The sequence below is a fragment of the Labrus bergylta genome, chromosome 22 (assembly GCF_963930695.1).
Source record: "Labrus bergylta chromosome 22, fLabBer1.1, whole genome shotgun sequence".
In the NCBI taxonomy this organism is placed as follows: Eukaryota; Metazoa; Chordata; class Actinopteri; order Labriformes; family Labridae; genus Labrus; species Labrus bergylta.
In genome coordinates this window covers 7,529,640-7,550,025 of record NC_089216.1, presented here as the reverse complement: position 1 = coordinate 7,550,025, position 20,386 = coordinate 7,529,640, and the positions used below count along the sequence as shown (strand labels likewise).

General features: G+C 39.5%; 2 protein-coding genes across 13 annotated transcripts in view; both read right to left on the bottom strand.

Moving 5' to 3' along the window:
* The window catches only part of mark2b (MAP/microtubule affinity-regulating kinase 2b), a 46,990-nt gene extending 39,181 nt beyond the window's left edge, over window positions 1-7,809 (bottom strand). For 6 of the 11 annotated variants that reach the window (XM_020643659.3, XM_020643656.3, XM_020643658.3 and 3 more), the window contains exon 1: window positions 6,460-7,802. In XM_020643659.3, the coding sequence (XP_020499315.1) occupies window positions 6,460-6,510 (51 nt within the window). In that variant the 5' untranslated portion in view covers window positions 6,511-7,802. Of the gene's footprint in view, window positions 1-6,459 lie in introns of all 11 variants that reach the window. The other 5 variants (XM_065950440.1, XM_065950442.1, XM_065950444.1 and 2 more) reach the window with 3 other exon arrangements.
* Window positions 7,810-14,471: 6,662 nt separating this feature from the next.
* On the bottom strand, window positions 14,472-20,127 carry krcp (kelch repeat-containing protein). Of its 2 annotated transcripts, none has more exons than XM_020643672.3 (13): window positions 19,924-20,127; window positions 19,419-19,580; window positions 19,145-19,226; window positions 18,905-18,964; window positions 17,871-18,120; window positions 17,538-17,636; window positions 17,263-17,394; window positions 16,984-17,171; window positions 16,686-16,882; window positions 16,494-16,588; window positions 15,873-15,927; window positions 15,580-15,677; window positions 14,472-15,336 (listed from the first exon to the last, which is right to left on the bottom strand). In XM_020643672.3, exons 1-13 carry the CDS (start codon window positions 19,983-19,985, stop codon window positions 15,098-15,100), a joined length of 1,719 nt encoding a protein of 572 aa, XP_020499328.2. In that variant the 5' UTR covers window positions 19,986-20,127; the 3' UTR covers window positions 14,472-15,097. The 2 variants fall into 2 exon arrangements, with proteins under 2 accessions (XP_020499328.2, XP_020499329.2); XM_020643673.3 differs by having other exon boundaries at window positions 17,871-18,105; window positions 19,924-20,126.
* Window positions 20,128-20,386: the final 259 nt, after the last annotated feature.

Below are 20,386 nucleotides of genomic sequence, written 5' to 3'. Positions count from 1 at the left end.
CATGAATGAAGTCGAGCAAAAAGGTGAACACTAGAATAATGAAAAAAGGACTTCATCAGCACGCTTATGTTAATAAACTCATGCGGTGCTTTTAGCTCATCTGTATTGGATTTCGAGCTCTGCAGCTTGCAGGGAGATTCGCTGAGACTTTCACACTCCCAGGGCGTCAGATGAAATACATCAAACTGTGCTCAGCAGTGTTTATCTATCTTCCATGATCTATCTTTATCTTAGGTTGCTTTGGTGATTGATGGCCAATTCAAACCTGGAACTGTCACTATCTGAGTCCTGGAGCAGGATAAAAAGGTCAACCTGGAATAGACAAGACACCTCAAACAGAGGAAAGACTGTGGTTTAAGGTTAATGAAGAAATCACATGGATACCTCTGAAATCGTTCATGACTTAAACAGTGGTCACTGGTTCAACCACAGATCAGGGTGCTATTTTGTACATGTCATCCCCAACTCTCTTTTCCTACTTTACAGCTGTCCCGTCTTATAAGGCTAACATTCAAAAACAGTTATAATAATAATCTTTAAAATCAGAGTAAGAAAAGAAAATTGGAATATCTCTAGCATATAAAAAGGATGATCATGCGATGAGGACAACGACGCTTATTAAATTATGTTATCTTTCCATGATAGAAATCACATGCATGCTGTTATCCTTTCTCATGCCTCCCTTTTGATGTATTGACGGTTGCTGTTTTTATTTAAGATTCACACAAATGTATTAATCCCAGAAGGGCAAATCAGTTTCACAGCCTCCTGAGTCATTAAAAGAAGTCCAGACAATCACAGCAGCATTTGAACAATTGCATTCACCTGCCAGTAACAACAATTCAACAGAGGAACAGGTTGCAAAATGAGAAGCCAGATCAAAAAAAATGTTTTGCTAGGAATGTATTGAATAAATCGATACAGTACATAATGGACCTTACAGGTTACGTAAGCGTACAGCAACTGACCATAAATCAATTAAAGTTGTTGAGCATCCGGTATGTTTATATATGAATTGGCTGTCAATCGATTGTCCTTATTCCTGTCTGGCACCAAGATCTCCAATAAAGTATTTCAGTGCCCTCATCCCACCATTCTTTCGATCCCATCCCAATTTCTGCTGCTTGATTTAGAAGGGTAAGCAAGGAAATTCACAGGGGCAGTAAGTGTTTACTTGAAGGCCCCCTCGCCATTCATGAAAAGGTTACTTCAATTAAAGTGCCTAAGCTAGCATTTCTAGTGTTTTTTTTTGGTTGTGAGGGAACTTTATTCTTGCCTCTAATCAAAGGCAAATGCTGTTAGCATCAGACTAGGCTTCCTATCCCTTCATATGGGCCATCTTGCAATGTATGCAAGTGGTGTTGCTTTGTATGCATCCTAGCACAGGTTGCATACATAGGGATGGTTGTCGTTCAGATTTTATTGACACTGGTATTGATACAGATACTGCTTATCAATGGGGAAATTCTATCAACACTCTTATCTACACTTCTCTATGATTTGGTGCAAAAAATAAAAGACATGTTGGGAAAAAATGTTGAAAGGCAACTTTTTATTGTGTAGCTTCTCTGGTTACAAAAGCTCTGTGACATTCTGCTGATTAAGCCTAAGTCACAACTTGTTAGTCCAAAATATTTATTGGAATCAACAAGAGACTACTTACAGTAATTGACTACTTTGTTATTTGGCCGACAGCTGGTGTTCTGTTGAGTTGTGCTACTTGGTCTGGAGAAAAAAAACTTCCGTAACACAAATCAAGGCAGAAGATATCTCCTATGAAATAATGCTCACAGTACTGAACAACTTTATATTACACTCAGGGTCCGCAATCCATACCCGCCAAGCGCCAGTAAGTTTCAAAGGGATATCAGCCACATGACTGGTAAATGTTTATACCCAACAGTCACGTATAAAAACTTTGCTGAGTTTGATTTAGCTGCAGAACCAGGATTAAGGCTTTGCACAAATTCGCAGAGAGCCGATTGTTAGCATATCTCGATTAAACACTGGATCTTATGGAGAGCCCTGATTGTTAATTCAGATGTAATGTTGATGTTAATACTGTTAGGAGCAACAAGGTGTCCAGTACTTTCGCTACTAACCAATCTCATACAGATACCAAAAAAAGACTGGTTCTCGATACCCATCTTTACGCAAAAATATCCAAAAGGACACAGCAAACTCTGCATTGATGCATCCAAAATGCAACTTCTTTTAGTCCCGTTTAATTCCACATTTCACACTGCATCAGCACATCGAGCAACATGTAAGGGCAATGGCTAAGAAACACTCATAATTGAGTGTAATCTATCAGTCAGCAACATGTTACTTTTGTGTTTGTGTGGAGTGTTAGGTGTGGTTATAACACCACAATATATGTAATAATTATCATTGTACATGATAGAATAAAGGCATTGAAATGTACCAGAAGCCCCCAAAGTGTGAGCTTTTATGAACAACATTTTGCTCACCTCCTAGCTGGCTACTTTTCCTTACTGGCTGAATACTCCTTATGGCTTTGGAAAGCCCTGTATACTACTATATACTGCACATCCAGAAAAAAACATGAATGGTGGGTGGGTGGGTGGTGGGGCCACTCAAATTACCCACTGAGGATATTTTGGACCATTGAAATTGAAAACTATCACCGTCACTGTTTATGTTTAATTTCCTTGTGCCTTAGTTTATTTCCTTTTGGCCCGGACAGACTACAATTATAACCCTAATGCAAACATGAAAACAAGTCCTAAATGTGATTACGTCTGTTCAAAGTTTTATAGGCAGTAACTCTTCAATAACTCAGACAAATGAATGGTTCAAACACATCACAGGTCCATATGAGGAGGACCCAGTTTGCTAAGCTGGCGTGCAGTTATACTATGCTAGCCAAACAATGACATGGAGGATGAAGTAACAATTGAAAAGGCAGACCAGTATTTCTGGCTGCATCAGTCTATCTTTTCACAAGTGGCTCAATGAATAGAGAAGGAACATAGTAAAACAGGAAATCAGACAATAAAGAGATCATGCTGGGGAAGTGGACTAAGAGAGCAAACCTGCAGCTAACAGGTTGACAAAACAAGTTACCCATTTGCGACTTATCTATTAAAATAATAGTTTAGGGTTAGGGTCCCATCCTTGTTGCTAAAATAGTTTCAGAGACAAAATGTATTAAATAATTGTATTTTAAATTGCCATTATTTAACAATGTATTGTGTACAAATTAAAAGTTCAACTGGTGTGCCATTAGGGTAATTGTTAAATGACATTAAGTTCCTCAAACTTTAAAGCCAGATAAAAACCCTTGTGTAACATGGCAACATGTTGGTTTATTGCTACTCAGTGTATCTGCTGTTAAAACCGTTAGGAAGATGTCACAAGTCACTTCTCTCTTTAACAGCAATCCAGCACGAGCCTGGATGGGTAACTTTCACTGCACAGACCCCTGCTGACACTTAAAAACATTAACTTGCAGCTTGGTTTGCCATTCAAACTTTCCATCCCCGGTCAAGTAAATCTCCATTAGGCTACCAAAACGTGAAACATTCAAATAAACTGCCTCTCCATTCTAGGAAATCAGTCCTCGTGCAGCTCCAACATTACGTTTTGTGAAGAGTATCTGCTTTCAGAAGAGGCACATTCAACCATGTCAAAATATACATTTGGAGTACCTGACAGAAACAGAGACAGTCATGTCAACACTGAGCCTGCTTTCGTGTCCGGTGCCATTTTGTCCTGTATCTTGAGACCCGACACCAGGGGCTTTCTATACATGGACTTTAAAACAGACCGTTTGTGTGTGTGGGAGTATCCATCTGTGACCCTTTGCCTACAAACCCAGTTAAGGACTTGCCATGACCCCCAAAATGTTCTTCTTTCACCCCCAAATCCTAACTAGGTGCCACAGGATTTATAAGGGTTCTTTCTGGCCCAAAATGGTACTACAGCATAACACCACATGGGGCTGTATTGGTACAGGGTAGGGCATACCCGGAAGTTTAGTGTGAGTGTTATTTATTACCAAGGTAATGTACTTTGGTTTTATACTCTTTTCGAGCCTGAGTGTTCAACTTTTAAGCATTATGACACAATCCCCTCAGTCTTCTTATAGCTTGTTGAACAAAGCTGAACACTACAAAGTTGTGGATCTACTTATGTGGATGTTTTCCAGTTCATGACTGGCCAGCACAAGGTGTTGTTCAATAATGTTGTACACAGCAAAAATTTGACTATTTTTTTTGTTTGTTTGGTCCTTTGGAAAGCCAAAAATTGTCAAATTAAAAACAATGAGGAGTGTGCTTATAACAGGTTAAAACTGACTGGTATGTGAGTGGCTGTAAAAGTCAGAGACTTATGTAATCATCAACTATACCGTTTATGACCTCTGTTGCAGGTATGGGTGTGTTATCCATGCAAGAGTATGCATTCGTCACTCGCGTCAGTTTACCTTCACACAAATGTAGCTGACGATCTACTTTCTTGTTAAGTTTTACGGAAGCAGTGATCCGTTGTGTGAGACAAGCCCAACACACACACACACACACACACACACATCACATGCAGTGAGAACATGGTATCAACACACAACTTCCGTCAGCATTTTGTTCGTACAACGAGCGAAGATAAACTAAATCTTTTAACCTTTGAGTGTCCAACACCAAGAGTCTTCCCAATTGGCTGTTAAGAGCAGGTCTAAGGTCTGGTTTAATGTGCAGCTGCACTTTACACACAAGGGTTGGGCTTTTAATGTATCAACTACAACACAGTTTGGTTAAGGCTGCAGCAGTATAGACAACATTTAAATGTGCTACTTTAATCAACCATTTTACATGTCTGTAATAACCCTTGACTGGGCATTCACTTTTTTTTAAAGGTATTATCAAATGTGTCTTTATGTGTGTGAATTTGTTTATGCTGCTTTGCTCTTCAAAGCTACAGACCAACTTCTTAAAACTATCTTTCACACCAAGACTCACCACAACTACTTTCACATTACTGTAGTTACTCAAGCAACACAAATATAGAAACAGGTCGAGCACACACGTCCTGACATCATACACTGGCCACCCTGTTACATGTAGACACCCAAAACTTCCACCTATCTATTCCATCAAGCTTGTCAAAGTAAGGCTAGTCATGGTCTGTATTGGAAACTATAATGTGGGCTTTTGTGGCTTTCATAATTACAAAGAGTGTAGAGATCAAACTGTCTACAAGATTAAGAAACATATTGCAGTCTTGAAAGCAATGGGTTTTGTTCCAGATGTCTAATAATGAGCACTTGCCGGTTGTTTCTTTGTCTTTTAAACTTTTAAGTACACTGACAAACTGTTTTACTACCAACATGAATGAAAACAGGAAACATTAAATCTTTTGTAACTCTGGCTTCTGAAATCTTTGCTTTGACGGGTGTTTAAATGAATTAAGACTCCTCGAGTGTTCATGAGCCCTCAGGCCTGAGTGTAAAGGTCAGTAGTTTTAGGTCAAAAGAGGATGTGTACTGTTTGAAAGTGTCTTCAGTCATCCCACATGTACAGAGCCCAAATAATTTCAAATGAAAAGTCTGGGATCAAAATTGTGACAATATTACAAATTCAATCTATTTGTGTTTCAGCGGTGCCCTGGACCACACAATTCATTTGTTAATCTCCTTAACCTTTCCTGTGGCCAGTTCTGTTTTATTACAGATCCTTGAGAATTTTACAATTCAAAAATTATTATAATGTTTTAATCATATAACACCTCAATTCTGCAACTAAAGTTAGCCATACTCTCTTTTAAAACACTTACTTGGCTTTTACCTCTAGTTGAGTGTTTTATCCCAGCAGCTGTGTCTACTAGAACTTTTACTATTGTTTTGTGTTTTAATTTTTTGCTTTTAAGTGTCTTTATGATGTTTTGGATGTAATGTATTGTTGCCTAATTTACTGTACGCCTCGGCTGTTATAAATGTGCTATGTAAATAAAGCTGACTTGACTTGACTTGACTTGACTTGGGAAAGACTTTTTTAAACTGTAACAAACATAACTTGATTGTTGAGTGTATTCACTAAGCTGTCAAATGAAATGTGTCAGGGTGAAATATGAGATGATAATCCACTGTGAGGGGGCCAGTCTTCATTTACTCTCAAAGTATTTAGAAATATGGAACTGGTTTGTCTTTAACAGGTAAAAGTAAGGGAAAAGTCAAAGTAGGAGGACATGCCCTGACACACAGACTAAACAGACACCTAAAATGTGTTCTTCTTATTCTGCAAGGAGTGGGAAATCCAGTGTGAGTGCGTAGGCAAGCTGGTGAATCACTGCTGTGTGGCAAAGACAACAGAGACAGAGAGAAAAGCAGAGACTCACGAAGGCCAACCTGGGCCCTTCTCCACAGCACATAACAATCCCTTTGCAAAGTGTAAAGTCTTGAAGGTGGGGGGGGGTTTTATTGTGCAGAATAATCTTGCATCTTACCTGCCCGGTTGAATTCTCTATGACTTGCACCAGAGGGATCCTTGTTGACATTTTAGAAAAAAGTTCAAGTTTCCAATTAAAGGTGTGTGTGGGGGGGAGGAGGGGGGGAAAGGGACCTGTGTGAATAGGACGATTCTTCAGTGTCTTTTGTGCATTTAAAAAAAATCTGTCTAGATGATGAGACAACAAAAATGCCAAGTGCTAGCCAGCTAGCAGGAGAGCCCGTGAATCAACAAGTTGAATCCCCACATCGGCGGGCTAGCGGAGTTTAGCCAGCTAGCTGCAAACTAAGCTAGCAGCAGCCGCACGTCCCATGTTTGTCAACAAGCATGTAAACAAAAAAAAGGGGCTAATTTGTCGTTCAGATTTTAGGTGCGAGTGTGAAAACATGCAGGCCTAAAATCACCGATTAGCAGCGTCGAAGGTAGACTAGAAAGCGACCAAGGCCTGACGCTGTGACGTTTTGGAAAGCTTCAGGAAAAGTTGGGCTGTGTTGGTTCAATTAGCATGCTAACCTATAAGTGGCTGCTAATAAAAACTACGGCTGTCAAAAGAAATCTTTAAAAAAAACAAAAACAAAAAAAAAAACAGATGTTTTCCAGGGTCGTTTTCACGAAGCAGTCGACGTCGTTTTGTCAAAATGTTGTCATTAAAGATACTTCCTTTTCGATTCAGGAGCAAAAAAAAAAAAAAAAAAAGGGGGGGTTTGTGAGTGGACAAACTTTCAGGCCAAAGTTTATTCCCGGCGAGGTCTCGACCTTCTTCCCCAAATGCACACAACAGAAACTCACACTGAAGGTATCCTTTTTTTTATAAAAAAAAAAAAAGAAAAACACAAAATAAGCACCACGTTGAATTGTCACATGACGGATTAATTTGACGCCAATGCAAGCTGGGGTAGGTAATTCCGTGTTTCTTTTTCGGTAACAAGAACAAAAAAGCTAGTTAGCTTTATCCGTCCTCTCCGGCCGCAGCACTCAGAAACTCAACAAAAAAATCCACGGAAATCACCGGTCGCTGTTTTTTTTTTTTTCCTTGTTGATGCGTGATTGGAATAAAAGGTCGTTCAGCAGTGCTGCAGTGCAGTGTGGCGATAAACCAGCTCGTCCTGTTGTTGTTCCCCCCCCCTATGGCCAGTCGATTCCAAAAGGGTTCATCAGGTTGTAAAATCCATGATCGGTTGTCTTGATGCGAGGTGTGTGTGACGGGCGACAAGAGAGAGAGAGAGAGAGGGGGGAGAGAGAGAGAGAGAGAGAGAGGGAGAGAGGGAGAGAGAGCTGCGCCCGAATTGCAGTCTATGCGCACGATCCTGCCCTGATACCGGAACAAGCTCGCAGCAACATGGCTGCTTGCACCACGACAGACAGACAGAGAAGATTTTGGGAGGGAGGGGAGTTTGGGCTGGTGTTCGGGTTTACTCGGGTTTTTCCGTGGGTTTTAAACTGGTGGTGTCGGCAAATGGCAGGTGCTTGTGTGTAGTTTTTAAAAAAAAAAATTATTATTAGGTGCAATAACGTGACAAGCTGGTGATATACAAATGAGGCACAAAAAAAAAAAAAAACAGACAAGGTCAGGACAATATATGGAAGCCCATTTCCGCCAGTTTAAAAAATGAAAATAATAAAGTCATAATAATGAGATAAAAAGTCGAAAGTATGAGATATAAAGTCATCATAATGAGATATAAAGTCGTCATAATGAGATATAAAGTCATCATAATGAGATATAAAGTCGTCATAATGAGATTAAAAAATCGAAATTATGAGATTTAACTGGTAGTGTCGGCAAATGGCAGGTGCTTGTGTGTAGTTTTTTTTATTATTAGGTGCAATAAAGTGACAAACTTGTGATATACAAATGAGGCACAAAAAAAAACAGACAAGGTCAGGACGATATATGGAAGCCCATTTCCGCCAGTTAAAAAAATGAAAATAATAAAGTCATAATAATGAGTTAAAAAGTCAAAATAATGAGATAAAAAGTCAAAATAATGAGATAATGTAGTCAAAATAATGAGATAATGTAGTCAAAATTATGAGATATAAAGTTGAAATTATGAGATTTAACTGGTGGTGTTGGCAAATGGCAGATGCTTGTGTGTAGTTTTTTTTTATTTTATTTTTTTATTAGGTGAAATAAAGTGACAAACTGGTGATATACAAATGAGGCACAAAAAAAACAAAAAAACAGACAAGGTCAGGACGATATATGGAAGCCCATTTCCGCCAGTAAAAAAAATAAAAATGAAAATAATAAAGTCATAATAATGAGATAAAACGTCAAAATAATGAGATAAAACGTCAAAATAATGAGATAAAAAGTTGAAATTATGAGATTTAAAGTTGAAATTATGAGATTTAACTGGTGGTGTCGGCAAATGGCAGGTGCTTGTGTGTAGTTTTTTTAATTTTATTTTTTTATTAGGTGCAATAAAGTGACAAGCTGGTGATATACAAATGAGGCACAAAAAAAACAGACAAGGTCAGGACAATATATGGAAGCCCATTTCCGCCAGTTAAAAAAATGAAAATAATAAAGTCATAATAATGAGTTAAAAAGTCAAAATAATGAGATAAAAGTCAAAATAATGAGATAATGTAGTCAAAATTATGAGATTTAACTGGTGGTGTTGGCAAATGGCAGATGCTTGTGTGTAGTTTTTTTAATTAAATTTTTTTATTAGGTGCAATAACGTGACAAACTTGTGATATACAAATGAGGCACAAAAAAAAAAACAGACAAGGTCAAGACAATATATGGAAGCCCATTTCCGCCAGTTAAAAAAATGAAAATAATAAAGTCATAATAATGAGATAAAAAGTCGAAAGTATGAGATATAAAGTCATCATAATGAGATATAAAGTCGTCATAATGAGATATAAAGTCATCATAATGAGATATAAAGTCGTCATAATGAGATTAAAAAATCGAAATTATGAGATTTAACTGGTAGTGTCGGCAAATGGCAGGTGCTTGTGTGTAGTTTTTTTTATTATTAGGTGCAATAAAGTGACAAACTTGTGATATACAAATGAGGCACAAAAAAAAACAGACAAGGTCAGGACGATATATGGAAGCCCATTTCCGCCAGTTAAAAAAATGAAAATAATAAAGTCATAATAATGAGTTAAAAAGTCAAAATAATGAGATAAAAAGTCAAAATAATGAGATAATGTAGTCAAAATAATGAGATAATGTAGTCAAAATTATGAGATATAAAGTTGAAATTATGAGATTTAACTGGTGGTGTTGGCAAATGGCAGATGCTTGTGTGTAGTTTTTTTTTATTTTATTTTTTTATTAGGTGAAATAAAGTGACAAACTGGTGATATACAAATGAGGCACAAAAAAAACAAAAAAACAGACAAGGTCAGGACGATATATGGAAGCCCATTTCCGCCAGTAAAAAAAATAAAAATGAAAATAATAAAGTCATAATAATGAGATAAAACGTCAAAATAATGAGATAAAACGTCAAAATAATGAGATAAAAAGTTGAAATTATGAGATTTAAAGTTGAAATTATGAGATTTAACTGGTGGTGTCGGCAAATGGCAGGTGCTTGTGTGTAGTTTTTTTAATTTTATTTTTTTATTAGGTGCAATAAAGTGACAAGCTGGTGATATACAAATGAGGCACAAAAAAAACAGACAAGGTCAGGACAATATATGGAAGCCCATTTCCGCCAGTTAAAAAAATGAAAATAATAAAGTCATAATAATGAGTTAAAAAGTCAAAATAATGAGATAAAAGTCAAAATAATGAGATAATGTAGTCAAAATTATGAGATTTAACTGGTGGTGTTGGCAAATGGCAGATGCTTGTGTGTAGTTTTTTTAATTAAATTTTTTTATTAGGTGAAATAAAGTGACAAACTGGTGATGTACAAATGAGGCACAAAAAAAACAGACAAGGTCAGGACAATATATGGAAGCCCATTTCCGCCAGTAAAAAAAATAAAAATGAAAATAATAAAGTCATAATGAGATAAAAAGTTGAAATTATGAGACTTTATTATTTTCATTTTTATTTTTTTTTACTGGCGGAAATGGGCTCCACAGATATATTACAGGAACCAATAGGTGTATTTCTTAGGGAGAAAACAATCCTTATCAACAACCTTATGACAAAGCTCATACTCACATTTTTATACACACATCCTCCTTTTACAAGACAAGACGTTGATTCCAAAATTGCTCCTGCTGCTTGAGAATGTGTATGAATGTGATTATTTAACATTGATGTACACTTTACATAGCAGCCTCTGATATCATTGTGTGAATGGGTAAGTGTGACCTGCGGTGTAAAAAGCACTTTGAGTTGTCAGAAGACTAGAAAGTTAATTTCCCATTTATCCTACACTTTCTCTAAGCTCTGCAGGTGTCAAATGTAAGGTGCCTATAGGTGCTGCCAGATATTTCCACAAGGAAGTTAAATCCCCTTTAACCTTTAACCTGATGCACACTCACCTCTACACATCATATACGTCAGACATACATTTGATCTGAAACAGGTCATGTCAGAATAGAAAGCAGAGGACTTCTAACTTGTGTTTTTTTGCGTTAATTCTTACACAGACATCTTCAAACAATTTAAAAACCTTAAATCAATAATGCCTTGAACATTGAAAATGTAGTGATTAAAAAAACAATAAAGGTATACAAAGTTACTAAAGATAAATATGACAGAAAAACAAACTGTGCAAATAAAACAGAACCAGATGTGAAGGTAACTTTCATGGTCAAGTAACCAAGGTATATGTCGTGTCATATATGACCAATGCACACCAAGTAACGTAAATTAAAATGATCTTTTCTGACAGTGAAGGTTCATGTTTTCAATGCTGAATAAGATTCCCCCGTCTTTTTGTGGTTTTAAATACATTTGGTGGATTGTATATTTTCACCCTATTATCCCAATGCACCGTTTTTACATAGATTTGTCTGTAGTTGCAGCAAATGACTAAACTGTACGTTACCGTGGTGGAGTTATGGTTCCTGATTGCAATCGCAGCTGTGAAAATAAGAGTCATTTGTAAATATGTACCTATAAGTGCGACTGCGAGATGCTGACAGCTGTTGTAGACATTTTTCAAGTTACTTAGCAACAGCCATGGAGTGAGGAAGAGCTATGATTGCAAGTACTGATTTCTGAACTCTGTCAACCAGGAGTTATGCAGACTTTAAAAAAACATATATATATTCATACGATGCAAGGATGTTAGTGGGGAAATAAAACAGAAACCAGCAAATGAAGGGGCGTATTACTTATATCTGGGAAAGCATCCAACTGGCAGGATTTCCAGATGAATCTAGGGGAAAATCCCATCCCGGATGATGGATAGTGTTCTCAGGAGCCGAACACCACTATTTTTAAGTACACAAAAACTGTATCTATATAGTCAACAGCCTTGTTTATGTATCACTGCAGCCCTTCTTGTAACTAATATATCCATATACAACAAACCAAACTAATTTGGGGGGAATATCCCTCTCTTTTAAGGCTTTTGGAGCATGTCCAGTTGAATGTTGAGGACTGATGTTAGATGCATTGCAGGCCTGTGTAACCTGAATCTGTGGAGAAAGTATCACAGAAAATATCTCAACCTGTCATGTAAATAGTTACATGAACTCACTGAATGTATTTCTTTGGGGGGGGGGGGGGGGGGGGGGGGGATTTTACATGAGCTGTACATTTTACATGAGTGGGTTGTTGCTTGGGGAAATGTGCTTAAGTGTCTCCATCTGCAGGATGAGAGGTTATATTACAGGGTAATATCTATCTATCCATCTATCTATCTACAGTATCTATCTATCTATCGATCTATCTAGCTGTCTATCTATCTATCTATCTATCTATCTATCTATCTGTCTATCTATCTATCTATCTATCTATCTATCTGTCTATCTATCTATCTATCTGTTTATCTATCTGTCTATCTATCTATCTATCTATCTATCGATCTATCTATCTGTCTATCTATCTATCTATCTATCTATCTATCTATCTGTCTATCTATCTATCTATCTGTTTATCTATCTGTCTATCTATCTATCTGTCTATCTATCTATCTATCTATCTGTTTATCTATCTATCTATCTATCTATCTATCTGTCTATCTATCTATCTATCTATCTATCTATCTATCTATCTGTCTATCTATCTATCTATCTGTTTATCTATCTGTCTATCTGTCTATCTATCTATCTATCTGTCTATCTATCTATCTATCAATCTATCTATCTGTTTATCTATCTATCTATCTGTCTATCTATCTATCTATCTATCTATCTGTTTATCTATCTATCTATCTGTCTATCTGTCTATCTATCTATCTATCTATCTGAAAATCCCGCAGCCTTTCCTAACACAAGTCCCTGCTGTGTGTCCCATTAATATTTGTATGAGAATGCGATCTTGGCAGCCATACTTCCATTGTGTGTCTAAGTAGAAAGGACACTCTTAGTAGGAGGTTGAACTGCAGAATGTTAATTGAAGCTGATTTGAGGGTATTTTAAGTGTTACTGGATGAACATTCAAACACATACACACCTTTTTTATCTCCTGCCTCCTATTTCAGGGTGCCAAATGTATCAGCCAGAGAGAGGCAGTAATAACAGTTTTTTTGTATTTCTTTTAATGTGTAGCCAATCATTTTCTCTTAACAGGCTGGCAAACCAAACACATCATCAACAGACAGTTGGTTCTTCATTGTCAGCCTGTCCCTTGGGACTTTTTTGCATTTCGGATCACATCTAGAAGAATCTAACCCGGCCCTACTTACTCTCTAGCAGTAATGCAAATCTTGGTTATTGTGACAACCAATTAAAAAGCATCCAAATCTGGTTGTCACATGTATGATCTTAGTGCACTAGAGCATGAACCAACCAGCTGTTACCAGGGATTTCAATTTTAGTGAATCATTTATTATACAACGTTTGGAAGTGGAGCAGTTATTGAACAATTACACCAGAGTAGGAAACTTAATAATAATTAAAACCGCAAGCGGTGATGCAGGGCCCTCGCACCCCTGTGCATGTCGAGGTGTGGCGAGACCACGGAGTATGTTCAAATAGGTAGCATGTGAAATGCAAAATTTGGGGCCATTATTTTTGACATTTTGAGACAAAAAATTATGGCGGACTGTTTGGTTTTGACAAAAATCAGTTTAGGGATGGTTAAAGTTTACATTTAGTTATAATTAGGAGTGATGTATCAAATTCGAATGTTGATTTTAAGACATTATCATTGACAAAGGTTGATTTAACCTAGTGTCATCTTCAGACCGACACAGGAGTGGCATGAGGGGCTTATGTGCCTGCAAATGCATGTGCCGCATGAGTGGCATATGGCATTCTAGTTCACTCATGTGCCGCGACATATGCCGCATATGAGTGACATAGGCTGGGGCACACTGATGGCATATGCCGTGACATGCCGTTCTGGTCCACCCATGTGCCACGAGTGACAAAGGCTGGGGCACACTGATGGCATATGCCGCGATATGCCGTTCTGGTCCACTCATTCGCAGCGGCATATGCCGCATGAGTGGCATATGCCACAGTATATTACGTTACACTCGCATTAGGTGTAGTCCCTCCTTCATGCACTAGTTATACACATGCCCAGCCTGACAATCTCGTAGCAGAGGTTAATAGAACATTCACTGAAATATTTCACTTGAAAACAGCCCCAGTCATGACACTATTATTAGCTCCACTAATCTTTGATTTAAATGTCACCACGTAGCTGACTGTTTGAAGAGAACATCAGTGGAACTCTGCAGGACTAACACGTTAGAGCCGAGTTTCTAGGCCAACAGGGATGTTATTAACAGGACTCTGTATTAAATGGCATCTCTTAGGTACTTCATAAAGGGTTAATTTTTCTGAAAATGGTAGACATTGTTAAAGTCCAACTCGGGTTTATTGTCACTACAGATCTGCACACTTTGTTCATTTTGCAGAAATGCGATAAGTTGAATTTTAAAAGTGAATGACTTAAAGACAGCATTGAAAAACAAAAAAGTTTATTCATAAAAGACAGAAGCCAAGTGCAAAAAAAGGAACATGAACAGGGTTTTTTAGAGATCACAATCAGCAGTTTGGAGTTAATGACAAAATAAAATAACATGATTCTGAGCATGATGTAACTCAGTCAATAAACCTGCAGCAATAGAGAGCGTTTTTTTCTTTAGAAACAATCAGTAAAAAAGAAAGTCTAAGGTAAGAGTAAAAGTGAAGACAATCCTAGAAGTAAAGATTATACCTGAGGAAATCTTTACAAAAGCTTTAAACCATGAACATAAAACACTGGGTAATGGTCTTTATGACTAAAATATCATAACATATTTGATGTCTCAAAACAAAATCTTTGTTTTTATTTGTTTGAATCTTGAAGACACTGAGAGGTTTCTTCGAGAAAAGAAGCTTTCATATTCTTGAAATGCAGACGTGATGTCTATATTAGAAAAAAAACAACACCCAAATTGTAAATCCCACATGCTCAGGCTGCCACAGTAAATTTAATAGCCTAAAACAAGACGATAGAAATATAAATAATAAAGAGTCTTTGGGGGTGTTTAAATAGCTTCCAATGCTGACAGGGAGTGAGGATTCACCTTTGTCTCACTCTCTCTTTAAAAAGCAGCGAGCAGTTCCTCCACAGCGACAGTCGTCAGGTCCGAGTAGAAGTTCCCCTCGTTGTCTCCGCCTCCAAACACCAGCAAGGTCCTGCTGACCGGTCCCGTGTTCTTGTCCACATCTTCATCCTCCCCTGAGAAACGGGGGTGTTCAGCCATCTCCATGGTGACGATGGAGTGCCCCGCCCTTGGGACGGCAAGCTGAGGGAGCGTCACCTCTGTCCAGCTGTTTGTGTCTTAAGAAGTGAAACAGACAAAATAAATGATGCTAATAACGGTAGGTACATCCTGATCTTGTAGCCAAGTTCTATTATTCAAAATAAATGATAAAGATTATAAGACCCTGTGTTTTTGTTTGTATGGATGATGAAATGTGTTTTTTCCCCGACTGTTTTCTTTCATTTTACATAAAAAGACAAATTAACAATCTTGAATCTTATGTTGGTGTGATATGCGTCTCATTTTTAGCGGCCTCTCACCAATATCAAAGATGAAGGTGTCACTGAGAGCATTGTTTCCGTTGTAACCTCCGTGTACCAGGAACTTTGTGTCGGAGAGCACAGCACTCCCGTGCCAACTGAAACACACAAACACAATCAAGTTAAGGAAGGAAAAAAAAAAAATGACATAATTGCATCTTAGAATCTGATCAAAGAAAAAAATAAATAAACAAGGTAATGACTCTGATCAGCTCCTGGTTACAGTGTTTCATCATCTGTTCAGCGTTAGCTACACCTGCATGCATGTGTATGTGAGTGCAGTGTTTGTGTACCTTCGTGGGGACGGGGCCTTCCCAGTCGTTTTAACAACAGAAAACTCCATCAGCCCTGTGAAACAAAAACATCTCATGTCAGTGACGCATTCAATGCCATGTATTAACACCTCTTTTCAGTTGTGTGTGACACCATCTCGATACCCCCCCGCCCCCTCACGCTTAGGGCTGTCCCACTGTCAGATCATTAAGTGTGTGAGGGATCTCTTGCAGACTGTTTGAGCCCGTTATGCACCCTTTCTGTAAGCGGGTGTATCTACAGATTTAGCGTGAGGGAATTACCCATAGTTCCTAGCATTGTGATGTGGAACATGGGATTCCCAGGGGAGGCCCGCAAGGTAAACAAACGCCTTAATAAAGGAAAAAAAAAAAGGGGGGAAGGACAGTAAAGGAGAAACAAATGTTGAAGCTTTAAAAAAAAAAGACGTTGTGCTGTCATGGTTACAGAGAAGTCGCAAAGTGCTGTACTATTCTTATTTAACCATTTTGAGCCCTCTAAGCCTCGTGCACTCAGTCACTCTTCAGGTGACGTCAATTAAGACCTTAAGGGTTTAAGGCTTAGGGGGGTCATCGAGATTCAGCCCAGGAGTTCCTATCTGTGCTCCCTAGTGTGTGGCTTACCCAGGTCCAACATGTACATGTCATTGTAGCAGACAGGAGTATCCCATCCTCCAAACACGTAGATCTTCCTCTCCTGCATCACACACGCGGAATGACTGAAAGGAGCATACGAGGAGAGATTGAGAGTGTTTAGATGTGTGTTAAGAAACAACACAAAGGTGTGTTTTTAAAAAAAAAATCAAACCACCGTACCCTGAGCGAGGGGAGGGCATGTCTCCGGTTACAATCGGCTGGTACCAAATGGAGAGGTTTGGGTCGAAGATGTACAGAGAGTCACTGCAGCCGTCGGGCTCCGGGTTAGGGCAGGGGAACACCCCACCGAGCACAAACAGCTCCCCTCGGAACATACTGCAGCTGTGGTAGGCCAGAGGAGGAACCTTACCTTGAGCCTGGGGGACACGGGGGGGGGGGGGGACATGAGGAAAGTGGACAAGGAGCATAATGGGGGGGAAGAAAAAAAAAAAAAAAGAAAAGAAAAAGGCCTACACACCTCCACCATGGTCCACTTCCAGCTCTGTGTGTCCAGAATGTGAACGTCATTGAACCACTTCCTGTTCTTGGAGCCCCCGAAGACGAAAATCCGCCGGGAGTCTGGGTCGTAGATGGCCGTGTGTCCGATTCTGGCCTCTGGCGTCGGACCCTCTGCCAGAGTCTCAGCTGCAACCCAGGACTTGTCCTCTGAGGGATGGAGACAAGAACACTCACGCTGACACTGGGTCCAGAAGAAAACTCGAAACCAGATTCACTCAAAACTAGATTCCGAACTTACCTGTGCAGAGCTTCCACATGGGATCTTTGCAGAACTGCATCCTGGCGCCCTGCCCTCCGATCAGAATAGCTGTCTGAGCATCAATAGCACACAGAGACTGACCCCAGCGACCTGACGGGCTGACCAACGGGGCTGCAGGAAGACATGAGAAAATAATATTCTGTGAACTCAGGCAGGGCGAGGTACATCTAGGTGCTCGCCATGGGACTGAAAAGTAAATCAATATTACAAAAGAATATGAAGAAAACGTCTCGTATGTGTATGCACAAACTCACTAGTTTGTGTGGGAGTCTTGGCCTGCCTACTCTTTGTCCTGGCTGCACTCTGAGGAGGCGTTCTTCCCACAATCCCCTGCGCCTCTCCTGCAACATTAGCTGTTGAGAGAGAGAGAGAGAGAGAGAGAGAGAGAGAGAGAGAGAGAGAGAGAGAGAGAGAGAAGGAGATTTTCAAGAAGCAGAACACAAGAAACTCACAAACACAACAGAAATGCTCTTTGAAAACACACTTTTACCGATTCATTCATTTCATTCATTTATTCATTAAATCACTCCTCATCTTGAAAAAAAAAAGTCACACATCATTGTAAACTGGACGCTGGCTTCCCTCACCTGTTCCCTTGGCCTTTGTCGCATCTCCTCCACTGCTGAACAGCTTCTGCCCGCCCTTGTTTTGCACCCTACCCTTTCGCACAGGCGTGGCCCTTTCCGCCGCGCCCCCATTTGGACACACGTTCTCCTCTTCCCCTCGCTTGGTCGGTTTGTTCTCGTCACCGTCTCCCTCGGTCGCATGCTCTCTCTTCCTCTTGCCGTTGAGCTCCCGAGCTGTGAGGGGAGCCACAGTGTCCTGCGAGGGACAAAGCTGTCCTTGTCATTAATCATTCAGCAAACAGCTTCATGTATTGATCTGTTTGAAATATGATTTAAAGCATAAAGAGTTTGGAAAGATTCTATTAATAATGTATAACGCAATCTCATGATCGTAGGCAAACAGGATCAGCCAATATCGCCCCCCGAGATTAGCCTCAAAAAGACCAGAATGCAATGCTGCGACACAAACCCATTGGGCCTTGAGGAGGACATGATACTTTCGATTTCAAATGCAAAGCGTTCTCGTTATTGTTCGCTCCGTTAGTGAGGGGGCATCTTGGGAAAATGTAGTAAAGTGTACTAACATGTGACCACTTACTCCCGCACTTTTTGAATCAACATAAACCCGAACACTAACCTCTGTTAACTCAAATGCATTAGAAGGTTTTTAAACACACACATCTCTATCAATACGTAGCATAGAAATAATAACCACCTGTTAACACACATCCTCCTGTGCTTGCCTGAAGCTAAACTACATTCAAAGTATCACAATGGTGATGTGTTTATGTATTACTTTCTACAAGGTCAAAACCATAGACTCTAAATATTAATGGACGAGTTGAGTCGCCCATCTGTTACTAGATGGGGCTTTGGAAGACCATCTATGGCGGTCGCCATGCTGGGAATGCTGTCTCAACCTAACGACAGGCAGGGAGTCTCAAGCCTCCTGACAAGCAGATACAACGTGACCGTCTGAAACGTTGACGTCCTCGCGTGACTCATTTCTAACTCAAACTACCGAGCACCGAAAAAATATAATCCACATAAATTACCTTTGGGGTGTATTCTGTCACGGCTAGGACGAGCTCCGGCTCTGACCAATCCGATTTTTCCTGAGAAAAGAAAAACAAACACAACATTTGTGAATACCATTTCACCCTCATTCATTCAGGACACACTGGGGGGAAAAAAAGCGCCAAGCACGTTCTGTTGAACATTTCCCAAAAATGACTGTCTTCTAATTGAGATGAAAAGAAATGAACCCATCTCGTAGATTAAAAACCAATATTTACCAGGCTTCCTCTTTCCAGGGTGACATTCAGTATAACACTGCCAGTCCATGTCTCCTCTTCCCACTGCTCCCATGACAGGCACCTGGGGGGGGGGGGGGGGGGTCACAACACGGTTTACTGAGTTAATTCATTACATCATATTATCTATAAACACATGGAGGTGAGTCATAGGCAGTGGGTGCATAATAATTATCCCAACACAACAAACTTTTACAAATAAAAGAAGCAGTCAGATCTCATCACATGCACCTGATTTAAAATGATAATTGCCTACTTGTTATATGGGGTTATCTTTCCAATGGTTATGGGCATCCTGTCGGCGTCGTTGAGCTCCGCGTTGACGCAGATCCTTTCCCCCCACGGCCCGCTGCTGAACAGCACCACCTGGCGGACACTCGGGGGAACTGCAACAGCAACTCGAGACGAACCGTCGCCACTTAAAAAAGGAAAATATCCCCCAAAAAAATAAAAAATAAGAAAGGCGGTAACATTGTTTTCCTATCATATTCAGGAAAAACAAGGCATGAGATAACAGGCTATCTGAACAAGAAGCTTAACATACGGGTCCTCTGATGACAACGCTTACATCAAAAGGCGCCATTCAGGAGCGTATAAAAAAAGGTTTTTTTTACATGCACTGGTGTTTACCTGGCGTTAACTTTGTAAAGAAAACACTTGAGAGGCTATTGGACTAAAACTGAGGCAGCTAGACAGAATATTTCTAGAGGAAAAAAAAAAATGCTGACACTGTTAAAATATCCATCGTTAAATCAAATTACCTCAGCAACCTTTGAGCAGGACCGTTTACTCCAAAAACCGCAAAAACGCCGAAATCATCCATCGTGACTTGTTCCCCCACGCTATCTGCTATCTGTGTGTGTCAACCTTCAATTGTGGCACTGTTTCCAACATTAAAAACAAACGATATCGTGTCAGTCTTGCTCAGTCAAACATCTCCCGCCACTGAAATGTGTACGAAAATATAAACTCCGCGCAACGTCTTGGAAAACAGATTGGGAGCGCTTGTTTTAGTTTTCTGCCAGTGTCTGTACGGGCGGAGTCTGCAGAGAGGTATAGCTCCGCCCATGCAGAATATGCTGGTTGTATACCGAGCTCATTGAAGACTCAGGATGACAAGGCGCAAACCAATCAGAGGCCTGCATTCTGCATATTTGCGAAAGTTGCGTTCAAAAGCGCCTGTTACCAATTTCACATTTATAGCCATGTAGCTGGAATCCAAAC

Excerpts from the sequence above, each read along its gene's own strand:
- krcp (XM_020643672.3), bottom strand. The coding sequence starts at position 19,985 with ATGGATGATTTCGGCGTTTTTGCGGTTTTTGGAGTAAACGGTCCTGCT. Across the intron at positions 18,121-18,904 it reads TGACAGAATACACCCCAAAG|CTTTGTCCCTCGCAGGACAC; the intron begins GTAATTTATGTG and ends TGACAAGGACAG. Across the intron at positions 16,883-16,983 it reads GGAAGTGGACCATGGTGGAG|GCTCAAGGTAAGGTTCCTCC; the intron begins GTGTGTAGGCCT and ends CGTGTCCCCCAG.